The 27,398-nt window shown below is 36.1% G+C and overlaps 1 protein-coding gene across 1 annotated transcript; it reads right to left on the bottom strand.

Annotated features, from left to right (window-relative positions):
- Window positions 1-99: 99 nt before the first annotated feature.
- LOC109113578 (calmin-like) lies at window positions 100-22,095 on the bottom strand. Its single transcript, XM_019126386.2, has 13 exons — window positions 21,665-22,095; window positions 11,573-11,634; window positions 9,705-9,800; window positions 9,532-9,615; window positions 9,343-9,435; window positions 8,747-8,940; window positions 8,440-8,633; window positions 6,727-6,809; window positions 4,636-6,633; window positions 3,279-3,442; window positions 2,825-2,900; window positions 2,211-2,269; window positions 100-616 (listed from the first exon to the last, which is right to left on the bottom strand). Exons 1-13 carry the CDS (start codon window positions 21,747-21,749, stop codon window positions 460-462), a joined length of 3,345 nt encoding a protein of 1,114 aa, XP_018981931.2. The 5' UTR covers window positions 21,750-22,095; the 3' UTR covers window positions 100-459.
- Between the last annotated feature and the right edge of the window lie 5,303 nt (window positions 22,096-27,398).

Here is a 27,398-nt window from a genome sequence, read left to right as displayed (position 1 = left end):
CACAAGCAAATTAAATAAAAATGCACATACTTCATCCAAATATTACCCATATAAAACTACTACATAAAAAAAACCCCCAAAAAAAAATAAAAAAAAAAAAAAACCCCACGTCAACCAAAAGAGAAAAAACACTTTGTCTTTGGGTGCAGATGTGAAAGGAACTATAAATGCAACTAAGCTGATCACCATTGCCGATTTTCCAAACTTTTTTATTTATTCCTTAAAGATCTGGGTCAGAGGTCCTGGTTCATGTTAAAGGGATAGTTCACTCAGAAATACTCAAACAAATAAATACATTCTGTCATCATTTACTCACCCTCGTGTATGTTCACTTGAACATAAAAGGAAATCTTTATCAGAATGTCTGTACTTTAATTTTCAGGTGAATTATTCCTTAACTAGAAGGACGTGATCAGAGTTGTATGTGAGCAATGATTGTCTTGTATGTTAATATTGCAGTCATTCATCTATGTTGAAGAGGAGTTTAGGAAGCGTTCTTGAGTCAATCTGAGGCAGGACAAGAAGGCAGTACACAAATAGCCAAGCAGCCAAAAGGATGTAGACAAGGTCATACAAGGATGTGCTTTCTGAACTTGCAGCAATCTTGCTCTCCGAGCTGTAATGAAACAAAACAGTGCACAAAGTATTATTCAAGTCAAATTTATTTCTATAGCTAGTAGATTAGAATTTCCCCCTTTAAATAAACTTTTAGTTCACACAAAATTTTAATTTATTTAACATTTACTCACCTTTAGGTTATCCAATATGTACATGAGTTTGTTTCTCCATCAGAAAAAAAAAAAATAGAATTACATCACTTGCTCACTAGCGCAGTGAATGGGTGCCGTCAGACTTAGAGATAAACAGTTGATAAAAACATCACAATAATCCACAAGTAATCCACACGACTCCAGCTTCCGACTAAAATACAAGTCCTTTATCCATAATATAACTTTCCCCAATGTAAAAGTCTGAATCAGGAGAGAAATATGCACAAGAAGCTGTTTACAAGCAAAACCGGTCCAAAACAGTTTTAAACAAATGTATGTATAGACTTTAGTGGAAGCATTATTATGGATTATGGACACGTATATTTTGGCCCGAAGCAACATTTTAAAGTTAAAACATCTTAATGCTATATCTTACAAACACGCAGCAATTCACATCACAACAAATTAAATCACATACCTTAGTCAAATTAGTTACTTGTGGATTATTGTGATGTTTTTATCAGCTGTTTGGACTCTCATTCTGACGGCACCCATTCATTGCAGAGGATCCATTGGTGAGCAAGTGATGGTATGCAAATTTTCAGCAAAATTTTCTGTTTTGATGAAGAAAACTAGCTCCTTTAAATCTCAGATGGCCTGAGGGTGAAAATCAAAATATTTTCATTTTTGGGGCTATTCCTTTAAATCCCTTATCTCTTTCTCTTCCAGGAAAACAAACCAAAAATATTGATGAATCATCTATTTATATGCTAGTGCCCTCATAAAAGTTAAAAGTTATACACATTTAAAAAGTACAGTCTTTCTCTTCCAGGAAAACAAACCAAAAATATTGATGAATCATCTTGCACTGTGGTTTCAATAAAAAATGTCAACACTGGAGTCAAGTGATTTGTCAAAATGAAACTTAAGTCAATTAAAAGTCAAGAAAGCATCTTGTCATGGAAAATTACGGTGCATTTCTGTGCAAAAACAATTTCAGCTATGCTTGGGTGTGTCTTACATTGTGCTTCCGTCTTTCCTAGATTACTGTTGCTGCAAATGGTTTACTCAATTACAGTACATCACTGCAAGACTGTCACTGACAACATAAAGCATCTTACGTTTGAGGATTAAAAATACCTTAGAGGCGTAAACACAAACCATACCACACCCCTAAACCAGGTACAAAGACGACGCCCAGTCTGAACAATACAAACACAAGGTCTACTAAAACAGGGATGGAAGTGTTTGCCCAAGCAAGTTTAATGCCCTCAAGTGCACCGAGTCATTTAAAACTACAATTGCTACATTGCATGAGGTTAGGGTGGAAATTGGTATTGACTGTTTCTGTAAGATAAGATAATAACAATAATACTACACCACAGGCTGAATCACAGATACAAGTCTCTGTATTGCATTACAACAATTTTTTTTTATAACTTAGTAAAAGATTAGGTTTATTTAAACTAATCTTCAATACGAACATATAGTTTTAGTTACCTTTTATTTATGATGGTACTGTCCACTTTGCTGCGGTCTAAGGCCTTCCCATTTTGTCCCTGGTAAAAATAAAACAACAGACTGGTGAAATCAAAGAACATGTAAATTTATATAGTCCTAGAAAAAAAGGCTGTCAACTTCTTAAAATGTTAACTATGTGGACACTGCAAGCTGAGATAATTATATACACTATCATTTAACAGTTTGGATTCAGTGAGGTTTTTTTATGTTTTTGAAAGAAGTCTCTTATGTGCACCAAGGCTGCATTTATTTAATCAAAAATACAGTAAAACTGTGAAATATTATTACAATTTAAAGTAACTGTTTTATATTTGAATATATTTAAAAATGTAATTTATTCCTATGATGGCAAAGATGAATTTTCAACGAGATTTTTGGTTGCCAGTTTGTTCCTATGTGGTTACTAAGGTGTTCTGACTATTGCTTAGCAGATTGCAATGTGGTTTCTAGGGTTTTCTGGGCTTTATTTACTGGCAAAAGTCAAAAGAGCCCATCCACGAGTCTCTATAATATTCTTGTTCATAGATACAGCTTGAATCCTTTAAAGTCTATGCATTTTATTGTCACCAAAAAAACCTTTTGCATTAACAAACCTTTGATTCAGTGGTGTCAATGACCTTTCTCAAGTGTATAGTCAAAGGTTGGCTTGCATCCGTCACAGCTCCTTCCCTTTAAAGAGAATGACAAATTTGTTATGGCTGATAAAACACATTTCTTATGCCTCACTGAACTTTAAGAAACCATATATGGAGCTAAGTTACAATTAAGCAAATTTATTCATGACAGATTGAATCCTGGTCAAAAACGGAAAGTAAATTTTCATTTAACAAACACATGCTGTGAGATCAAAAACGTTTGCATCATTCCTCTAAAATGGATATGACCTGTTCACCAACCACCAAAGTTTTCAAACTAAACTTTTAAGTACATTTAAGGCAATTTGCAATGGATCCAAGAGACTTATGAGGTCACATCCTTCAGAAAACAGAATGCTCCCCTGTGGCATGGGCTGAGTATCTGTAGCAGACTCTATTAATAGAGCCGTACCTCAGAGCCCCAGTGTTTTCTCTGGCACCAGCGCTGGTCAGGTCGTCATCTGTCTTAATGAGCTCACAATGCTCAGCTGGTGAATCAGGCTCCACCGCGCCCCATTCTCCCGGGTGCCTGTCAAACGGGCTTTGCTCCTGGATATGCATGGATCCCGCTCTGTCCTAGATGGACGCATGTAGAATAGAGTGAATCTATAATGCAAGACTGAAGTTCAATATCCAAAATACAAGCTCAAGATATTGAAAATCCACTTTTGTAATTTATCAACTGTGATGACTGTCTCTGCAGCAAGTACTGAAGTACTTCAAGAACTTGATGAAGTACTAAAAGGCATAATAATTTATATTATACTAATAAATTTTACTTAAATTGATCAAAAGTGACAGTAAGACATATCATTTATAATGTCACAGATTTCTATAAATTCAAATAAAAGCTTTTCTTTTGAACTTTCTATTCATCAAAAAAGTCCTACCACCATTTCCATAGCCGTTTCCTTAACACCAAATAAGCATATAAAAATGATTTCTGAAGGATCATGTGACACTGAAGACTAAATTAATGGCTGCTAAAATTCAGTTTTTCCATCATAGGAATAAATTACATTTTAGGATATATTAAATTACAACAGAATTATTTTAAATTGTAATAATATTTCACCACAAAACATTATTTTATAGTTTTTTTGATTAAATAAAAATAAAGCAAAAACATAAAAAAAAAATTCTTACCAACCCCTTTTTAAAGGTAGTATAATATAGAGAGAGTGATAGTTCATATGAACTATGAAAAATATATACCATTTATATTCAATATGAATTACATATCAGAATCTCAACCGCTATCGTTTTTTATTTTGGCTTTTTCCCCACATTTATTAAAAGGTCAGTTGGAGAAAAAAGAGAGAGAATAGAGAAATTCCATGAACCAGACTCAATCTGACACTGCCCATATAAGCACCACAGCTCAATATGTACAGTCCAAGAAAAGCCACACAAAGCACTGCAACTGAACCCAACTCTACAGAGTTATGTGAAGGAATTGAACTTGTCTTTCATAGTTCGTCTCAACTATCAATCTTTAATTGGGAATCAAAAGGATGCTAGTGAGGAGAATAAATACAGTATTAGTTATTTTGGCTCTAAATACTTGGGCTATACTCTAAGGACTCGATAGCAACTGTAACGGATCATTAAAGCAATGTTATGTGCTCAAGTGAACAACATTTGGAAAAGGAGGTTGTGACGCTGAAAGAGCTCATATGCTGATACCACTGCTTCTGTTAGTAGGTCAGTCTGTGCATAAAACTGTGCCTTGTTTTCTAGGCCAGAGGAAAGTGAGAATGAAAAATAACCTTTCTCGACTTAAATCCCTTGCTGTGGTCCTCTGAAGCATCTTCGGTGTCTGTATCCGATTCAGTAAGTGAGCGCTTAGGAGGTGCTGGCTGAAGCGGAGTCATGCTGAGGGACAAGCGTAACTCTGCGGGATGTCTTTCAGGGTACCCACGGACCCCAATAATAAACTTTGAGTTCTCGAAGGTGCTTTCCTCTTCATTTGGTAGTTCAGCGCTGGACACTTCTGGACGCTGTCTGTGCGGGCTTTGGGACGGTGTAGAGTTGTTTTCTCCATCATGGATGTTAGCATCATAAAGAGGCTCCACAAAGGCCTCAGTGACTGAATTCAGAACACTATAGTGGGAGTCCACTACTGATACAGGTCTGTTATCCTTGGCCCCTCCAGGCTGCGTATTGTCTGAAACCTGAGCCTGGCTTTCACCATTTGTACTGTGAGAAAACTCCATCCTCCTTATGTCGTCTGACCCACTTTCCAAGTCACTATTACCAATAATAAGCAGATCTTCATGAATACCTTTACTCTCTCTTGACCCACTCTTGAGATCACTTACAGTTCCGGTTAATTCATTGTTCTTTTCCCTTGGATTGGTTTCAAAGTTTCCACCTGCTTCTGATTCACTGAAATGTCTTGAGTCTGAATTACAGTCCTTCTCAGTTGAGTTTAAATGGGACTGACTATCGTCACCTTGTTCGCTTGATTCAGCCGAGCTCTTCGCCACTGGCCCTCCACACATATAACACACTTGATCCTTATCAGAAACATCAACTTCTGTTTGACTCCAATTCAAGACAGGTTCTTCTGGCTCCTCAAATACCACGTCCCTCACCTCACTTTCCAAGACAGCTTCCTGTTCCCCATCATGGAGGTCACTGTTCTCGTTGGTTTCAGAATGACCATTCGGAAGGTTTTTGCCTGGTTCCTCTGTTGGTTCTTCAGACAGATCAGCGCACAGTTTAATATCCTCCTCACTTCCTGATATAGAAACCCTCTCGTACTGTAGAACTGGACATTCGGGCTCACTGTCATCCTCAAATATGAAAGGCTTCTCCTCAGGTCCATCCGTCAATTCGACAGTGTCCCTCTGCACGGCTTCTTTATTGGAAGACTCAACATTGTCCTGAAAAGGTTCAGATTCCAGAACTCTACTCACTTCTTCATCACCAGTGGAAGTGAGTAGACTATCATCCTCAGGTTGAGCTGGCATGGCTTCCTTATTATCCTGAAAGTATCCTGAGTCACTTTCCAAACACGAAGAATCATCAGATGATGGCTTGACTTGTTCCTGGTGTTCCAAAGGATTGGTTTCGGTTTGTTCTAAACATTGTGTATCTGATTTATTCCTCATGTCGTCACTGGGCAAATGATTAGCAGATTGTTCTTCTTTCAGATCTAAGATGTATTTGTAAGCATCGTCCTCATCAGACAGCGCAGTGGATTTGGCAGGTAAACTATCCATGGAGCTGAGCGAATAGTTGCCCTCATCTATGAAAAGCTCACGGTCCAAATGATTCTCCGGTGTGCTCTCTGGTGAAAATGGTGACACTAAATCTGAGGTCACTTCAACAGTACCAGCAGTACTGCTCTCGTTTATTGGATCCTCATTGATCCGGTGAGGGTTAGTAGTCTCGCTAAGCATCTCGCTCCATGAGTCTGGCGAGTTGACAGCAGAATCCGAGAACGAAGGTTGTGGAGAGCTAGTGGTGGACACGTCTGAGTTCAAGTCCAAGAATGGCTTATCATTTGCAGGACTGGGACTTGAACCCACTGACGACTCTTCACTCGTCCAAGGTCTGTCCTCAGGGCTGTGTGAAGAGACTGGAGAGGTGATCTGCTCACAATCTTCAGACACTGAGGAGATAAAGATCTTGGGTGGCGGCTGAACCACGTCTCTTTTGACCATATAAGACTCCCGTTTCCTCTGTACTCCATTCCGAACAGGAGGTTCATTCATTCGAGCACTGGCTTTATTTCGCTCCAGAATATCTGACGTGTCATCCTGGAGGAAACAATAAAAAAAGCACATTTAGTTAAGATGTACAAGACTTACGGTATATTGACGTGATGCTGTAATTCACTGAAACATTACTACCTCTTCAATTCCAGTAAAGTGCTCCAAAAACTGGGACACATAGGTCATTATGGACTGTTCATCAGGAGGATTTAACATCACATCTGAAGTGTCAAAACACATCATTTTTAGTTCAACTGTGCAAATGCATTTCAATAGATGTATTAAAACAAAACAAAGCTTTGTCAAATGGAAGGTAGCCAAGATACATTTTATTGCATAATACAGTGGTTCCAAAAGGTATTTGGACACTTCAGCCTCACTTGAATGTATTTTTTTCCTAATATCAAACCAAGTGCTATTTTTTTTTTTACATTTAAATGTATTCATTCAGCAGACGCTTTACAAACACTATTCAAAGCAACAAGCAAATGAACACCTTGATACGCATTTCAAATATTTGCAGTACACAATGCAGAGTTACAGAACTCAAGCTATAGCAGAAGTGCAATGCAGAAAAGAAAAGAAAAATTGATATTATATATTATCATTTTGTGTTTTTTGTGTTCATGTTTCTGTCTTTTATTTTGATATTTAGCCATGTTTCATGTTCCTGTCATGTGTTTCCCTATCCTGTCATGTGATCCTGCAATGTGGTCCTTTCTTTATGTGTCATGCTTTCATTGGTTTATTATCTGGTCTTGTGGGGCAAGTTCAAGCTCAAACCGGTGCGCAACGTTTTGCTTAGGTTTCCGGTTTGAACAACATGTTTCCTGGAAATGATGTGCAACAGGGTTTGAGATACGTTTTCTCTTTGGTGGGTGTGTCAAAAATGTCAGCCCAATCAGCAGCAACGTTTATAAACCACCCAGTATTAAAGAGATAGCTGGCACAATGTAATTAACATCAAAATAAATTCACAAGAGCAAGTATATTGTTTGCACATGTTTATTTACATTAAAGGTTTTGCACCGTTTTGTCGGAGCTGAACGCAGCCGTGGTTTTTGTTCTGCTTTGTGATTGGTTCATTGGTTCATAGTCATGTATCTTGTTTCTCATTGGTTGGTTCTTGTCATGTGACCCTCAATGTTTGATATAAATAGCCCTCATGTTGCCTTTGTCTTTGTCTAGCTTTGATGTTGTAACCTGCTGTTGGTGAGTCAAGTCTGTTCAAGTTAAGTCTGTTCATGCCAAGTCAAGTCTCTGTTTTGAATTGTTTGTATTTTGGATTACTTTTGGAATAAATCTGCACTTGGGTTCTTAAACTCGCCCTTCAGTAGACCATTCATTACAATTATTTCTCAATTTTAAAATACAATAATTATATTTTAAAGAAAGAGAACAAACTAAATTAAATTTAGGGTCAGTAAAGCTATTTTTTAAAGAAATTACTATGCTTATGCAGCAAGGATGCATTAAATTGATTACAAATAATAGTAAAGATATTAATAATGTTACAGAAGTTTTCTATTTTAAGTAAATGAAATTTTCTATTTATCAAGAGATCCTGAAAAAAAAAAATAAACTGATCAAAGAATCCTAAAAAAAAGGATCCCTTCTTTCAAAAACATAAAAATATCGTAACGAACCCAAATGGTACGGGTCAAAATAAAGAATAAACTGAATTCATACGTTTACTAAATATTACGTTTACGAAATAAAAAGAGAATTTAGTTCTAAGCATCTTTTGTTTGCCGATGCTACTTTGTTCCAATGACATCTGTACATTTTTATGTGTGATTTCACTGTACATTTTTGGGGCCACTGTAAATCATCCAACACTTTGATATTTACCCTCAGGTTCAAGGAGTCTTGGGATGCCAAGACTGTAGTGTGCTGTTCTGAAGGCTTCTTCAATGTTCTCTCTTGGCGTTCGGAGCAGAGCCCTCCTCATATCCACCAAACTAGTGTCAATGGACTTAATCACAGCAAGGAAAGCCAGACCACTAGTCCAGCTCTTTCCAAAGTCCTGCACAGCAACTCCATATCTGAAAGAACAAAGCATCAAGCGATGCTTTAAACCAACAACAGTTCCTAAATCTAGCCAGTCCTAATTGAAAACAACAACAAAAATCCCAGTGGTCACTAAAATCCCTCTTACTTTCTAGTACGTCTCTGGACCCATTGCAGGAGGGTCTTGATCACCCTTCCATGACCTCTTGGAGCAATGGTGGGCTTTCTCTCATCTGAGGGTGAGCTGGAGTGGGAAGTGTCTGAATCTGAGCTGGTGGGTATGGATGACAGGCTGGAGGAGGAAGGGAACTGACTCTTAATGTTCCCCGTGAGTTCCTTGATCTGTAATACAAACAAGTCATTAGTGAAAAAGTAGATGATAAGCATTTACTCAGCGTGGTGGCTTTTCCTATCATCCTGCTAAGTAAACTCTTTGGTCCTATCTAAACACTGACTAGACATAAGTGATAAGAGAGTTAGTTATTAGTCCACATTTGGACCCTAATCCAATATTATGTGATTCCCAAGAGATTCAGAAAGTGCATATTCAATCATTGGTCCAATTAGACCTCATTGTTACCCACAGACACTTAAAACCACATAGAAAAGACCCTTGAGTGGCAATTAATCCATTGTTTAACTATTTACCCCACTGAAGCCAATTAAATATGGTCTAATCCAAATGCAAAAGCATCAAGATATAGAAATAAAGAAACACACAGGTAGAAAACAAGATTTCACTACCTGGAAAAAGAGTATGATGTTCCAGATAAGTCCAAGAACTATGGATGGGTTGCCATCTGCGACATCTGCTGCATCGATGCTGACTAATTTCACCTACAACCATTAACAGATTTATCACACTTTCAGGAAAAGCATTCAGGGTGTTTTATTTGCTTTTTGTGAGGGTATGTGACCTCAAACGATACTTACGTTTCTTTCTTCCAGAAATGTCAATACTTTGGCGATGTTATTGAGCCTAAAAATACGATGTGAGGATGGCTTAAAGCCATGTAGCTGAAAGGTCAAAGGTCAGCATTTTCTTAGTCATTCATGGGAACAGATGAAGTAATATGATTCAGAAAATCTACTGAAACGATTCTCACCAATTTGCATCCTGAGAGTTCTTCAAGTAGAGCCATCAGAATCTTCCCATCCTGGATATCACGAAACAGATCCCGCACCTCCAGACGAGGGTTGCACTGCACACCAGAAAACACATGCAGTATTTAAACTTGTGCAAAATCAAGAAAGATTACATTTCTGTCATAATATATAGATCTAAAAGGAGAGAAAATTATGTATTTTTAAAATCAAATACTTAAAAAAATCCAAATATCATGTAATAATATATAAAAAATATTGTTGTCCTAAAAGTCATCTATCAAATGCTTCTGTAAAAAACATAAAGAAAACATAAAAACGGTCATCTCGTACTGTAGTTTCAAAAACTCTTGTGTCCCTTTAAGAGAAAAAAAGTGAAAGTGAAATTTTAGAAACTAAGACAAAGTTGACGCTTACAACAAAACTGAGAGCTCTGAACAGAAAAAGTTTCCTTCCGGGTAATTTTGTTTACAGAGTTGTGATTTAAAACAAGCCAACACATGTACTGTATGTATATTGAGAAAAATCCCACTTTTCTTCAAAAATAACATTTCTCAGAAGAATAAAAAGGATATGATGGGACAACAGTGGAACTGGAGGGTTAAGGGTGAAATTTTCCACCAAAACAGAACAGACAAAGTGTAATTGTTCAATAGTGGGTCGAAGTTTTGAGAAGAAGCCAAACTCGGGGTCACAGAATAGAGTGACATTGTGTATGAAAACAAAGGATTCATCGCTGAGTGTTTTCAGTCAGTATTATGAGACTCTGAAGAATGGCAACACTACAATCTATAAGCTGTCTACAACACAAGAAGACCAGCGGAGGGCTGCCAGAGAAAATAAAAGAGCAGGCTTAAACGAGTCGCCCTACTGTTGTGTTCAATGACTAATCCCTCATGCAAATACGTGTGTGTTTGTGTTTTGTGTCCGTCTCGCCATTTCTGGTAACTAATAAAAGGAGGAAGAAAAATCTGAGCGCTTCAGAGGGTAAAATAAAGCTATTTTAACATAATATTATAATTATTGCAAGTTAAAATAAACTTATGAAGTATCCTAGATTAATTTGTAAAAAAAAAAAGAAAAAAAAAGTAAGCTATTTTATATATATATATATATATATATATATATATATAAAAAACACAACCAACACATACACACACACACACACACACACACACACACACATCTGTATATACACTAGTCAACATATATACAGTATGTACATACATACACACAATTCAAAATTTTACACAATTCAAAGTACAATATATATATATATATATATATATATATATATATATAAATAATACAATACACACACATGTATAATATTTCATATGTATATGTCTAGGACATATATAGTATTATGTATAGTACATGTATAATTTAACAGAATTTAAAATGTACAAAATGTATTTTATAGTGTACAGTATATATAAATCAAATTTTTTTGTGACAATTAGGTATTTTTTTTTGTTATTATACTTAGTATTAATATTCACTTTTGTTGTAATTAACTTTTTGTTAATAAAACTGTATTTTGCTCCAATTTTAATAAAAAAAATAAGTACAATAATACATTTAAACCTCTACTTCCCCTAAACACCAATTCTTCACTGCAGATATTTCTTTCTACAATTTAGGTTAATGTTTCTACATCATGCATAATTAATGCTAAGAAATTACAATTTCAATTTCCTTCATTAATAATTCAGCAGAGAGACAGAGGTATACATTTCCTGTTTGTAGTAGGCTACATGTTACAAGCACAAAGAAGGCTTGATCTGTGCACAACGAGGAAAATCTGAACATCTGAAGTCTATAAACTCCTTCTACTAGTTTCATAGGATCCAAATGAATTCTTACTGACTTTCTCTAGATGTAGATTCATCCATCTGGTGAATGTTCTCTTCTGCACCACCTCCCTCTCAACTGGAAGAGAAACAAAACACAACAGCATCATGTCAGTGGAGGTAAATGATGCACGGAGATGAAACGGCAAGAAGTTGCTTCATCTAAAACAGCAGCTCCATGTCATTAATCACACGTAGCCTGAAGCAATCGCTTACTTGTGAGCACGCCATGGCAACAAAGGCCAAACAGCACATGATCATTACAGTCAATGTGGAATGACCAGTGCCCATAAACGGCAAACCTCCACTGAGCTGTTTTATTTAATGAGCAGCCAACAGCAACTTCAATAAGTCTTTGCATTATTACACTAAGAATGCATTGACAGACACTTGTAGAAACATCATTAAAACCCAAATGTTTTACAATATGCTGTAAGTGTAGTGCTGACATGAAGAATAAACATTAAACATATTGTGCAAAGCAAAACTATGATTAGGAAAGGCTAGTAAAAAAACTACCACAATCGTGCTCTTGAGGAGCAATGCACTTTAGCCCAGCAAGTATAACAAGTACACAATAAATCAGTGAAGACATTATAATATGCACAGTTTCACGCGCACACACACACACACACACACACACACACACACACACACACACACACACACAATTATACTTAATATGCTCACAACATCAAGAAAACTCCTTAAACTTTTCTTATATTGTAAAAATCATAAACTGTTTATGCAAATCCCAGATTGACACAACTATTTTTTTTCTTTCACCCCAGATACATTTAGCTTGTAAGCAGCTTTATTGCTGTTCTGTCTGCTTATTCGTGAAACACAAACAGAACAAATGTGTAAATTGTTCAGAAAACGCTGCTTACATAAATTGTCACAATAACTTCTAATATAACATTTACATTGAGTCTGACTTGCTTCAATAGTTTTTTTGAAAATTGCATAAGCAAAAAACTATTAGCAATGCATTGGAAAAATTATAAACATTAAATTAATTCTAATTAACTGTAAATTAATTCTAATTAACTGTTTCTGTAGGGTGATCATACGTCCTCTTTTTCCCCAGACATGTCCTGGCCGGGATTTCTAAATTGTCAAAAATGTCCAATTTTGGTTTGTTTTTCTTTTGTTTTCATATTTGCTGAAGATAATGACTGAAAAGTAATTTGACCAATAGTGTGCAGGCATTGCACATGGTCAAAGCAATGCAAATATATCTACATATAATGTACGAGGACTGTAGAGAGCATGTCAATAGAAAAAACAAAGTTGTAAACCATTTTAGGCAATTTAGAAATCCCAGCCAGGACATGTCTGGGAAAAAAAGAACGTACTGTACGTTCACCCAGTTTTCTGTAATTTCTGTCATAAATCACATCTCAGTCATAAATCTCAGTAACACTTTGCTTCCACTGTGAAAAAGTTAATATGGTACCAAGTGGTGACTATTAATGCATGTTTGGGAGGAAAGGACACAAGTTTCTTTGGACCTTGCGCACACTCTTCAAAATAAAAGACATCTTGTCTAGAGAGATGGTGGCGGTCGGGGAGACTCCCATGAGACTGTGCTTAATTATATGATCCGTCAGGCAGAGCATCTACACCGTCTACTCATGATGATTGGTTTCTTCTCAAGTTTTTTCTTCCTCCGCGGCAGCTTGGATTCTATAGGTGTACACACACAAGAAACGGGAAGATCCTGAAGGGGATATCACTGGAAACATAAAGAGGCTCCATTTGCTAGAATCAATAACTGTGGTCCAAATGCCATGATGGAATAATGACTGAAAAGTCTAACAGGAAGTCTAGGCATGTCGCCACATACACAGAACTCAACAGCACAATAGCGCACATTCAGAGAGTGGCCAAGTCGAAACCATTTTTTTTTTTTTTTTGTGACAACATATAATAACACCATAAATACCTCACAGTAGAGTGCTTTCTTAATAGAAATGATTTTGGCAGATAATTCATTATTCTGAACACAAGCCAGTGTTTGGATAATGTGACCCCTGTAAAATGTCTCCTTAAATTCAGCTAGTGCTAAATTACGTCAACAAAAATGCTTTATTTTACATGTTTATCTATGTTTTCCATGTGACTTCATATCCTTCTTCTATATTGACTAAAAACATGGGTGCTACCAAATTCAAATACGTAGGCCTAATGCAATGTTTAATGAAACAACACAGTGTTTTGTAATTTCCTGGCTTCCAAGAACTGGTTCTTTCTGGTCGGTCCTAATAAACAGTTAATCCTTGCAAAGGATTCTGGTTACTATTGGCTACTCTTACATTACCAGATCCAGTATGACAAACAGTTCGATCACCTACAGTACTTTAGCTGTTTTGTCAAGCCCAAAAACAAATGGAGTCTGTTGTTCACAATAATATATGCTACATATGTACATGTGCATCATCCAAACATCTTTTAATGTTTATGTACCGAATCATGAGTCAATAATTGCTAAATGGTTGATATTAAATTATTGCTGCACTACTTTGACTAAATAAAAAAAATTAAACACTCAAAAACTTTTATGGTTTAAAAGCTACAAAATTATTTAAGTATGACAACATTATAATGTACAGTATGAAAAATAGATCGCTAAATATTACATCTATAAGTGTTATTAAATTATTAGTGTTTTTAAAGATTAACTTTAAGTGTTTGATGATGTAAAGTTAATCTAAATCTACAAATTGTGGGAAAATGCACATGCACAAATAAATATACAATATCCACCGATACTTATAAATTCCATATCACACAAAAGATATGAAACTAGATAATGACTTTGATGTTCAGTGAAGCAATATCAATTTAACAAAACTATAAAAGCAATCCCTTTGTAGAAATCACAAAGATCATTAACACGACGCCATTCATTTCTTTTTTCCTGCCAAAGGATCTATAAAGCATTTCAGGCCAGGGGCCCCAGCCAAGAACACAGGCCTCTCCATCTTTCTGCACAGACCATGTCTGTTTAATGAGGGGGCCGTCTTCCAGCTCCAAAGAGCCAGTGCTCATAAACACAAAAGGCCACTGCCTGGTTGCGCGGGACAGCTTTGAGCTCTCAAGTGTGACAGACAGGCCTGAACCCTGGCTGTCTGAAGGTTCAACAAGAGTAAAGCTGCAACCTTTCATGAAAATGTCTTTGTTAGCACAGCTAGTTTGTTTTGCTGTGACCAGCAGTTCACATAACAAATTTATGATTAATCTGAAGATTTTTGTCTTCGATTGACTGACTATTCCATCAGAGATTACAAGGAGCTGCTCTTTATTTTTCAGCAATTATCATTACTGTAGTAGCGATTCTTAGTGTTAAAAAATAAAAAGTAAAAAAGTAGTTATTTGCATTATGGTAATGACTTATGATTTTTGTAAATGTGTTTTTTTTTTACATAGGAATGCATTTTTCAACACTTCAGGATGGAGGTTCTTTATGCACTGTGAAACCACAAAACTAATCAATAATGAAATCATTAATGAATAAACTGACTAATCAATAATGAAACAGTCATTTTCATTACCGTATTTTACAAACCATTTAATCATTTAGTTGTTGCAACCGTAATTAATGTTATTGAATTATGTCAAGAGCTGAATGAATTTATAACAAGACGGCTTCAGAGATTTTTTTCATATGCTAAGTATTAGCTGATTTGCAATAATTTAGCTTAACAAAGCAAACTCTGCTCTATTTTCAGTTCCCAATGAATGGCTCCTACATGTTCCCACATATCTCTTAATATTACATGACAGACACATTTTTATTTTGCCCAAAGTTAGCATTTTCAGATCCACAGAAGTTCACTTCATAGAAGAATTAGCTTTATGTTACAATGACTGTACATGCTCTTCAAAATAACAGTTCACAGTAAATCGATCAAGAAACAAAGCTAAAAACTACAATCAGAAACATGGATGTGTGATGAAAACAATGCTTTGTCCAAATAGAACAACATAATTTTTCTCTGTGGAAGAACCTTGTCTCTGATATACAGTATAATTATCTCTCAAAATGCTCAGATTTGATTTAAATATGAGAATTAAATAAAAGTAACTAACAAAATCACTTAAGTCTCAGTGACCAGATTCATTATTGTTCAGGACTCTTTACTTCCAGTCTGCCTTCACCTGATAAATCCATAGAGACTCAGAATCATGTGACTCTTATTTGCTTAACATGCAAAGAATGGGTTTGGCGAGTGAGATATCATCCAGCAGGAAACCAACCATTCTTGCATTTAGGAGACACTGTGAATTTTAAACAGGAAAGTTTCCCATATATAGTAAGAGAGGGGCATAAAATAGAAACCACCAGTCAATTAAGTAGTCTCCATCATGAAAAAGGTTTCCAAAAGCACAACATAAGAATTTGATTTATGCTGCAAGGATGATCGGCTGATCGGCAAGTGCAGGATCCCAAAAGTATGCAAGTAGAAATCTGTTCTATAAAAAGCTGTTGAAGAGTCAGAAGTTAACAACTCTATATGCTGGGTAACAATGAAGCACTGTCAGAAAAACAAGCATGGTTATAGTATAGTTATAAATGCTACTGTATCACATTTTGCCAGCTACTGTACATAGATAGTGTTTGCTTGAATTTGATTATTAAGGTAGGCTGCCAAATTAATGTTGAGCCTATAAGCATATATATATGAAATATATATGGGCAAAAATGAAATATCCAACTCCACTGGCTTGATCGGTAATGTCACCATACTGGAAGCTTCATAATATTTAATTCCATACAAAATGTGATAGAACTATGATTAGGTGGGCTTGAGTGCCAACTGGGTAGGCATTATATTACTACACAAAAGAAGGTCTTTTGAAATTTATTTAGGGCTTTCAATATACAAGTTAAATGGTCAAAACCTCTACTGTGTTCATTTAAAAGATGGCACACAGGATAATGTCACTGAGTCATGCTTCAGTTTTTCTGAAACTTCGAGAGCAGCCATTGTGAGCATGTCAATGTTTTCTTTGGTCTAAATAAATACATTTAGACACGCTTGGTTCATCTGTCTCAATCCACTGTAGGCTACAAGTGCTACAAAGTGAGCTGCTGCTTGTGTACTTTACATGCCACACTACATGCCATGTGTTCAGGTCACATTTCATGCCAATAAGACACATTTTGCATGAAGAAAACATGAAGAAAAATTTATATCCAGAACTGTTAAAAGCATTTTGTATTGTTCTCATGCTAATTAAACAGACTGTTCTCCCAAATTCCCATTAAAATGCTCATAAAACAAGTGTTTCTCATTAGAAAACATTATTGTCATTAGATTATATTTACTGTAGCAGCATGTAAAACAATAAAAAAAAAGTAAAATAAATGATTTTGTGAGATTCACCCATAAAAATAAATCCAATGTTAATTGAAATATGAAGCATTTCACAGCATGAAAGAAGTGAACACTGAAGCATTTACATGCTTAAAAAATGAGATTAAATGTCACAATTTGTTTCAGAGGATTAAGGACTTCAGAGTGCAAATGGCATATTCAAACATCAAACGAATCGTACGTCTGTCCCTAGACTGGGAATGAGGTAACTAGTCAGGCTGTGCAATGTCAAGAGAAAACAGCTCACCTCTGATCACAGATGTGCAGAATGTATAAACAGACGAAGAGAAAGAAATATTTAATGTTGGTGGGTGAACGAAGAAATGAACAAAACATATATTCAAAAATCTATTTGCTGATATTCTCACAGCATTTATGTTTATAAGACAATAAGACGTAGTGATTAGCTCTGAATACCAGCAGAAGAGGTGTTATTGTTGGACAATGGCTGTTATCTGTCAGCCCAAAGAGTTTAATTAAGCCTTTTACAAAAGCCCAACTCTACTTGACACCAAGAAACTCTTATGCAAAAGCAATTAGAGCCGGTTTCTCTCCCTAAGCAAGTTGCAGTGAACAATGTAAAACGGACAGTTTTGCAAATCTCTCATGGAGAAACCTATCTGACCCTTGATGATTTGTGTATCATGAGGACCAAACCATAGCAGAGGCCCTGAGCTTTTATGCAACTCGCTGATGATCCAACAATATTCTGTTTAAGAGACAAAGGATGGATGTGCTTTTTATGATGAACAATGCCATTCATTTATGTCCAAGACATTACACCATATATCTGCTTTTGAATAAGACTTTTATCATCTTTCTATCATGACGAGAGGTCAATCATAGACTCTTTTAGACCACGAGTCTACTTAAAAAAAATGACAGAGCCAGCACAGGTTTTACAACATTGATGCTATTCATCACTACTGGACTGTGTCAGCAGTCAGAAACACCTGCAACGAATAAAATAGCTTTCTTGATGTTCTCATTACCTAAAACAGAAAAAAAATATGTTCTTAAAACAGACGGCAACTTTTAGAAAAAGCACAAAGGTACATAATAAAGTTTTTAATGAGTACAAAGGGAAAACAATTTATAAGCCAATTTCATTATACACTATACAAATATATTGCTTTCTCATCCAAATCTCACCTATAATGCTATACAGTTGCTAAGATGTTCTTCAATGTTCATTGTAACTCTATAGGATTCTTTTGTTTTATCATCTAAAAATCATCTACAGTAAGTATGATCATTTAAGCTGCATAATTGTAAGTATGATTCATGGATCACTAGCATCACTAATAAAATACACAGTGTTTGCCAAGCCACTGTTTCCATGACACAATCAATATGAAAGCCTAAACTGATGCAGTAACATCCCATAAGCAAAGCATGAATAATGCAATCCCACAAGAATGATCCATTTTGAGATTCACCAGTAACTGTCTTGGAAACTATAGAGTTAACAAGGCTTACATAATTTCTCAGCTGCAGAGGTTTCTAGCACTCAGCTGCACCCTCCTTACATACAGCCTATGTCAGGCAGGCGAGTCGCTCAGGCGTGCAGGAGAAAGTGCCGCTAAATATAGATAATGGTACACCTACAGTATGGCTCTCCTTCACTGATGATACGGCTCTAGATGTCCAGAGAATCAGAACAGAATCCCTAATATCTTAAAAAGGAGGATTGTGGGAAATGGCAGTGATATTTCTAGGTTTCCGAGGTCCTTTATACACTATAATAACTCTTATCTGAGACTCTTCAAGTAACTCCAAGAAAATATGGAACTATGTTTGAAGCTAAACAATAGGTAAAGCACTTTCAAAAAGAACAGTGAATGGTGCATTGTACTGTATGGATTGGATTCCCATCAGAAAATACATATGAATGCTGTGTTTTGAAGGGTTAGTTGAGTTCTTCCAAAAATGAAAAGTCTGTCATCATTTACTTACCTGTACAACTTTCTTCTGTAGGACACAAAAAGGTGATATTTGGACAACAAATACTGAGTTAATGATGACTGAATTTTCCTTTTTGAGTGAACTATCCCTTGAACCAATCAACATGCCACACAACAAGGATGAACTACTTAGAGTTCATCATTTCAACATGCTTCATGCATAAACAGGGACCAGAAGGGGGGACTTTAAAGTGAGGCTAAAGTGAGTTATCAGAGTTGCTGCAGCTGCCTGAGGAAAATTACAGATAAAAACAGGAAAAGAACGGAAAAGAAAGGGAGATACTGTCCTGATTTCCATGCGTTTCTGCACACTCATACCAAAGACTTCTACCCTACGGTCAACTCTTCTTGAAAAGCCTTTTAATATAGAACAGCGCTTCCCAAAAAACATTGCCTTCCCTGCAAGTGTGCATGTGAAGCAGGAAAGGAGGAGGTACTTCAGTAATTTCTCATTCAACACTTCATATGAAAATCTGTACTGCTTGACAACCCCAAAACAATTTCATCCATATAGTCGCACTGATCTCTACTTTATTGCACTTTTTCTACCCTAGCGCACACTGGCTTTGGTTCAGCAATTCAGAACGCTTCAGCAGATGTGGGACTCTTTTAGGTACTGAATACTGCCATCATCAGCGGCACTCTGCTTCATGGCAAGTGGTTTTGTTTTTATCACAGTTTTAGAAGATTCTTTATGATAAAAAGCACTTACAGACCAAATCCAAACCCTGAATACAAACACATGCTTTCTTTCAGTTTCATAATTTGCAAATATAATCTATAAAAACATATGTAGCCTAACTGTTTGTATGTTCTATTTACATCTATTTATACATATCTATTTAGGTGTCTGATTTAGTTTTAGGTGTCCTAAATTAACTAGTAGAATAAAGGAAGAATATTGATTTCACTTGCATATCACGATGAAAAGATCTCAAAATAATCCTCAGTCATAATACAACAGCAAAAACAGCAAATATCCTGCAATGATCAGCTGTAACTCTTAATAATAATAATTTAATTTCACAAGTTACCACCAAATAATGTATCAGCCACTGATATTTTGTGCACTTCTAATTTGCAGAGGAGATACTGTAATAACATGAGGTAAGGAGCGTGTGTGTGAATGTGTGTGCACACATGCACATTTAATACAGATATGGATTTTGCCTCCTTTTTAGAACAAACCTACAGCAGGCATGTACTAAGATGAATTGCATCCCAATTATCTGGAAAGCACTCAAAGGCCTGACTGTGGGAACAGTGCACTGAAATTCCAGTGGTCCAATGCAGAGGGCAATGCTCTTTCAATGAAGAGAAGATGTTAATGTAATCGGCTTCCAGCATCTGTTTTCTGCAGTGCTTCTTTTATATTCTACAGTAATTTCTCTGCCACTAAGCCCTATACAGGCCACATTACAACCTAATCCTTATTGCAATGAACAGCACTAGGCCACAGGAGCAGAGGGCTTCCATTCAATCTGAAAGTTCATCAGAGAGCTACTTAACAGGCCCTAATGTTCATTCTCTCCCCACTTGACATGTTTTTAGTCATGCAACCTGCAATACTTAACACATAAAACAGCCCTGAAATGCCACCGGCCAACACTGAGCAGCAACTAACAGTGCACATTGAAGTAATTGATGGCAAAGCTGAGAACATGCACAATCACTGATGTGTAAAACTCCTGCTCATTAAATCAATTCTTTCCAGGGTAATGATTTATTCTTGTTTATGCGTCAAACATGTGGGCCAGATGCTGCTTTGCAGGTGAATACATGCAGACTATATTCAGATAACTGTTGCTTCCCTTCTCTAAAAAGTTGTCTATGAAAATTAAAAAGACTGATATTCCGGTGACCCATTGGTACTGCATCATGTCCATAACACAACAAACAAATTAGGTTTTTAACAGTTGTTCCAACTCTCAAAATTATAGGGTTATAACCATCAGCCTCAAGTTACTAATCATGCAAAGTACTGAATAGAAGTGCACTTATGGCAAGCAGCTGTAACATTTATTCTTTAAAACTAACCAGTATTTATGTTATTTGTACTTATTGTATAAACTTATTTATTAATAGTAAATTATCCAGTAGCATCTAAAGCTTGGGCTCAAATACTGACTAGCTGATGGGTTCCCTAAACACAAGTTGACTAATATCTGTCTTAATTCAAAGTCAAATAGGTTTCGGCATATTAAAATATTAACAAGTCACCTCAAAAACTATGATGCTCTAAACACGTCAACTCTGTTGCATTGGCAATGGCCTCTGTTGCTAGTGTTACTGAAACTCACAAGCTGTCATTGAAAATGAACGTTAATGTAAATCGCTGTCTATGTAAACAACCCAAAAACTAAACTTATTTAAGAAAGATATTACATAAACTAGTTAATCTCACTGTTTCACTTTCATCATGACCAATTCCTTGTGTGTAAATACTGAATAGTTACTGAATATATAGGCTAACAGTCACTACTGCACAAATTATTGTTACTTAGAAAAGAGGTACGAGTAACAAAAAAATTTTAATGAACGCATGTTAAAATGGCTTGCCATAATGGAACACTAAAGCGCAACACTGCTATACCTCGCCGGTACATTGTTAAATGAAAAGTGAAACGTTTTCTTTATTTTTTATTTTTATAGCGAAACCTTAATGGAGACATTTAATCGACTCCAGTTACTTCCAATACAAATGTTAGTGCTCATAAATATTTATCCTCTTTTACCCATCCCATGCCTCCAGCACTCTTACCTTGCAGATTCTGCACTCGGATGTCGCTGATCTGCCCGATCAATTCCTCCCGTTCAAACCAATCATCCCATTCGTGTCCCGCCATCTGGATCAAACAGAGCGTCGCTCGTTTTATGAAGCTCCCGTCCCGTGATGTCGGTCGATTTGTTTCTTATAAAGTGCTCTCTGAGGCGGGTGGCCAGGCGGTGGCCATGAGTGGAGTTCGTGGGGGTTTCAGGGGTCTAGATCCGAAGAGATGCTGGTGTTCGGCTCCCGCATTGCTCCAGTAAAGTTACTTTGATTCCTCGTGACGCACAGGGAAGTCTCTCCAGCGCAGATTGGAGGAGGAAAATGTGCGAGGAAAAACCACCTGGTTAATGTTTGCAGGATTCTCTGTGCACGCCCTCGCAACCTCCGATACTCTGAGGACGGGACTTTCTCTCTCTCTCGTTTGATTCTTGAACGAATCATTGATTTGAACTGATTCTTTTTCAGTAGAATCGATGGCAAAGCGGGGGTACAACTCATTTGCGACATATGGAAGCCGGTTTAAATCATTAAATGTTAGTGTATTATATATAATATCTTATTGGCCGGATTTCACAGACAGGGTTTAGATTAGGTCAGGATTGGGCAATAGTTCAATTAGATAATTTAAGTATTTTTTTATAAACATGCCTTAGACCAAAAAAATTACTGGGGTGCATCTTAGACAAATCTAGGGCACTGACATATTTTAAGATATGTGGGCATTATTTTAAGATATGTCAGTACAAGTTTTTTTTTTTTTTTTTAAACAGCCCAGGCATGTATTTTAGTCTGGGACTAGCCTTAAGTTTTGTATGAGAAACCAGGGGAATTTGAGTTAACATTTTATAATATTGGGAATCTCATAATAACAGAAAGCTTTTTTGCAGTTATGAGAAGGCTACATCTAATATATATATATATGAGTTAGCCTAATAATTCTCATAATTATGACTTAAAATTGTATGATATTTAGAAATTGTCTCATAACAATAACCCTGGAGCTAAAAATAATATTTGTATTGCATATTATTTTAATGTTTAAACTATTTTCAGCTTTATATGTTTTTCCATTTTCTAAGTCTTCTTTTGTTTTATTAAGGACAATATTAAAGTACAAAATAAAATAATAGTGAAAAGAAATGTGTTAGTAACTTAAAAATCCAAAATTTATGAGTGTATGGGGCATTACACTGTAAAAAAAACAATAAGCATTAACTGGCTCCATGTCTTCTTCTAGAAACTTATAGAAAGTAGCACCCAATGAAATATAGCCTACACTTAGGTTATTGATAAATATTCACTTTGAATCAAAGATCCTACATCACGTAATACTAAAACTTGTTAACAAAACAGGTAAACTATAGTAGGTGTATATTTATAAATCATTAGCCTATTATGAGATCGTAAGCCATTATAAGAATTGATAAATTATAATTAAGATTTATCAATCAAATCCTTCATGACTTTTTGAGGCTATTTTGAGTGAAGACTCAATAGAACAGGTGAATTAGCCATGAGATTCGATTCATTTGAACGGAGCGTCAGAACGAATCGGTTCACTAAAATGAATCAGACATTGCAACAACTGGTCTCTCTCGCTCTTTATCACTGACGAAAGACGACTTGAAGGAATCGTGTCTGTATGCGGAGTTGTGCGGCATATAGGTCGTGTAAATGAGAAGGATACAGGCTTCGCTGCACGTTTTAGCTACACGATGACCGAGCTAAATCCGCTTCATGTGATGTAAACACCCACCCCCATCCCGCGAGCACATATCCGACTGATCGTTTAAAGTGAGCTGTAATGAACGATCTATTTTCGTGACCACTCCTGCAGAGCTTTTCTGATTAAACCAACAAACACTGATAAGATTTAATCAATCTGATAAGAAACAAGAATAGTCGCGTTAAAGGTTATCGATTAAACAATAGTAAACTGGTGCAGAGAGCAGCACAGTAGCTTAAACTACTGTAGGTTTTATCTTGATCCGCCTGTTTTTACTCTTGATGGAATTTAATCATCCAGGAACATGAGTCAACACGAGATCACTGATATATCTTCACTAAATCAGCAAACATTTTCTTGTTAAAGTCTCACAAGCCTTCAAACATTTATAAGTAAGATACATTAAGATAAAAGCCTTCAAACTTTTATCTTAATGGAAAACATATCAGATTGGTATTGCTCATCACTATGTGTAGTTTACAAAATTATCATTTGCAAAACTTAACATCTTTAATAATTATGATTATACATGATCACGGTAGCCTGATATTTCACAATAAATGTTTCTTTTTTACAATGCAAAGTAAATGCAAGTGCCCAATAAATAAAGTGCTTTGTGTTTTTAGTATACGTGAGATCATATTGGGCTTTTTTTAGAAAATGTATTGTAGTAATAAGGTGTACAGTCCGTTGACTACAACATCCTGATATTTGGTCCCAAAGCAAGCCATTATAATATAGCCTATTAACAGGGATCTCCTGTAGAGGAGCAATGCAGTGCTGCTAACAACATGATGTGACGTGACGTGTAGCCCAATAATGGTGTCCCATCCTCTGAATGTGGATTGTGAGAACAAGAGGTGACAGAGAACAAGAGGTGTAACAGCACTGTCGTTTTTGCATTGCAGTGATTATGATGAGACATGTCTGCGAGGGTCAGTTATGCAGAATATTCATAAAGATTGATGAGCACCAGCGTTCACCCACCCTCTGTTCCAGGCAGAGGCGGCTGTTGTGTAACAGGGAAGAAGATGAGAATTAAAAACTGCCTACAAACAGAAGCTGGAACAAAATATTTCATCCAAGTCTTTGTCCTTAGCATTTTACTCTTATAATCCAATGCTGAATAATGGGAAGGACTGTTGGGTTAAATGTACAACACTATCCGGGACTATGCATGCTTACTGGAAATTACTGATCTGTTTGAGATATTTACATTGATTTTGTCTACAATGCATGTCTATAACCGAATAGTAGCAGTTTTTGTATGTTGCTGTTTTAACTTAAATGTACCACTGGAGATGATGCTTATCAGGTCATAAAACCAACAACATCTGAGTCCATGAAACAATCCTTTGATTTACAATAACACCATGGGTGTATTTAAAAAATATATATTGTTTAATTTCACTTGTTTCAAGGCATACAAATCATAACCTAATGCAAGTATGCACTGTCTCAGTGTTGCTGCAGGGGGCACTATAGCAGAAATCAGTGGTAATGTCTTTAGTTTTTGGTTGGTTTTTCTATTTCGAGTTAACTACTGCCCAGCAAACACAGAACGTTCCCCTAACGTTCCCGTATGGTTCCCATTTGGTTATTTTTTTGGAAACCCAACAAGAACATTCTAGGAAAAAACAAAAAACTAATCAATGCTTTTTTACCAACAGACCAACGCAAGAAAAAGCCCAAATATGACAGACCGGGCCACACGTTGGTGTACTTCCAGAAAATATGTTTCAACCAATCAGATTTTATGAAAACAACAACAACAACAAAAACTATTTTAGAAGTGTGTCGATTTTGTATGAATTTGAAAGATGTGATTTGTATGAAAACATGATTTTTAAGACATTTTCAACCCTTAACGGTCCATTTTTTACAATAGGCATTAAAGTTCACTATCCCAACTAAATTGTTTATTTTATGAACAAATATAGACCTAAATGGTTGGTCTCTTTTAAAGAAGGAAAATTTGCAGATTTTTGGCAAAAGTGGATTCTTTCAAAAAAATAAAGTTTATAGAAGTTTAAATGTACTGTAAATAAAAATGCGCTATATTAATTTTATTTTTATTTTATTTATTATAAAATATTTACATAACAGGTTTTTTACTCTAAAATTTGGTATAAAATTAAAGCCTTGTGTCTAAATAAGTTATGTTCCAAAATTTGACGTTGATATGAAAAAATTTCGATGGTTTCTGTGAGATTTTATTTAGGGCGTTCATACCACAAACAGCCACTGGAGCCATCAAAACTCCTTTGAATTTTTGTTTATGAATTTTTTTCCCCGTAGATCGCTGTCAATTTACTTCATGGATCCTGAGACTCAACCTTCCAATGATATGTTTGTTGCCAAGATTTAAAAAGTTTTGATTCTGACCGTAATGCATTTTGTAATATGACACTTGACACTGCCCACTAAGGGGGAGGAGACCGCCATAAGATTTTAAAGTACCATTTCCATGTAACGCAATGTCGATTTCAAATGTTTTCATGAATCTTGGGCTTCTAAGATTTCAAATGATATATAATTTATGAGAATTACTAAAAGATTTTATAGAGAAAAAGTTCAAAAAAAAAAACAGTCAAAAGCATACCAAAGATGTACAAATGACATAAAAAAATTTAAGCATGAAGTTCCAACGCTAAGCTAACCATCAGCATACGTAGATTTTACAAATGAGATGATATGAATCAGCCACCAATTCACTAAAACATAAAATAGTTACGAATTCCTGTGAGAGTGTGCCGTTTCGTCCCTTAGATTTACATTCTTTGTCAAAATTTTAGGACTAACGTTTGCATTATTGCAAGTACATTATTTTCAACCAGACCGTGTGTTAGTGTACTTGCATAGAGCATGTTTCGGACAATCCGATCTCATTAGAAATTGTAAGTATTTTACAAGGTGGTGATTTCATATTAATTTGTACGATGTGATTTGTTCAAAAACTTTAGATTTTTTGAAAAACTAAGAACGCACATCCACCCTTAGGCTAGCCATCAGTGCTGGAAAAAAAAAAAAAAAAAAAAAACGGGGAAAATAAACCGGCTGGTTTTAGCTGGTTATCCATCCTGGTCATAGCTGGCCTGCAGGCTGGTTTTAGAGGGGTTTTGACCACTTCTTTAGCTTGGACAGGCTGGGAGACCAGCTAAAACCAGCTACTTCCAGCTTAAACCAGCTGAGACCAGCCAACCAGCTTAGGCTGGTTTTAGCAGGTTTTTTTCTTCTTCTTTATTTTTTTCAGCAAGGATGGGTAAATTGTACAAAAACACACAAATAACCATGGAACTCTATTAGCGTCCTGATTGGTTCATTCAGTCGTAACTTCTCCAACCAATCAGCTTCATGCATTCATTAATAGTTCAACCATTTAATCTTATCACATCCATACCCACAAGCTATGAGAGCCCTCTCCTTAGCCCACCACCTCCCCAGCACCACCTGCCTAGATCTGCTTGGGAGATCTACCTCTCTCTTTATTTATGTTCTTTTGCAGAAGCAAGTCATACTTGCTCTGCAGCACAACTCCAGCAGCAGCAGCGTAGCAGATCAAGTCCACCAATACCAAACCTATGTACATCTCCATTTAAATTAATAAAATGTTTTACAAACTATTTCCAAGAGTTGTCATGACTGAAATAGGATTATACGAATTAGCCACCAGTTCACCAAAAGATAAAATAGTTATGAACTAAAATGAGTGTGTTGTTTCAGCCTTTGGATTCCCATAGTCAATATTGCGAAATTAAAATATGCATTATTGATCAATATTGGAAACAATCATTCTAAAACCTCAAGGGAGTCACTGAGCTTTGGAATCTGATAAATATTGATGCCATCTGAATCTATATTTAATTTAGGCAGAAATTCTGCCTCTAGATTTGACACTCACCTTATTTTGATGTGGGCCACAGCTGTTTTGTGTTTCTTGTGCATTGACCCGAGGCACTGATGTGATGCCACTAGTTGCTGCAGTAGCACTGATTGGAT

The sequence above is a fragment of the Cyprinus carpio genome, chromosome A17 (assembly GCF_018340385.1).
Source record: "Cyprinus carpio isolate SPL01 chromosome A17, ASM1834038v1, whole genome shotgun sequence".
Classification (NCBI taxonomy): Eukaryota; Metazoa; Chordata; class Actinopteri; order Cypriniformes; family Cyprinidae; genus Cyprinus; species Cyprinus carpio.
Note: the sequence above shows the minus strand (reverse complement) of the source record. Positions and strands in the feature narration are given on the sequence as shown.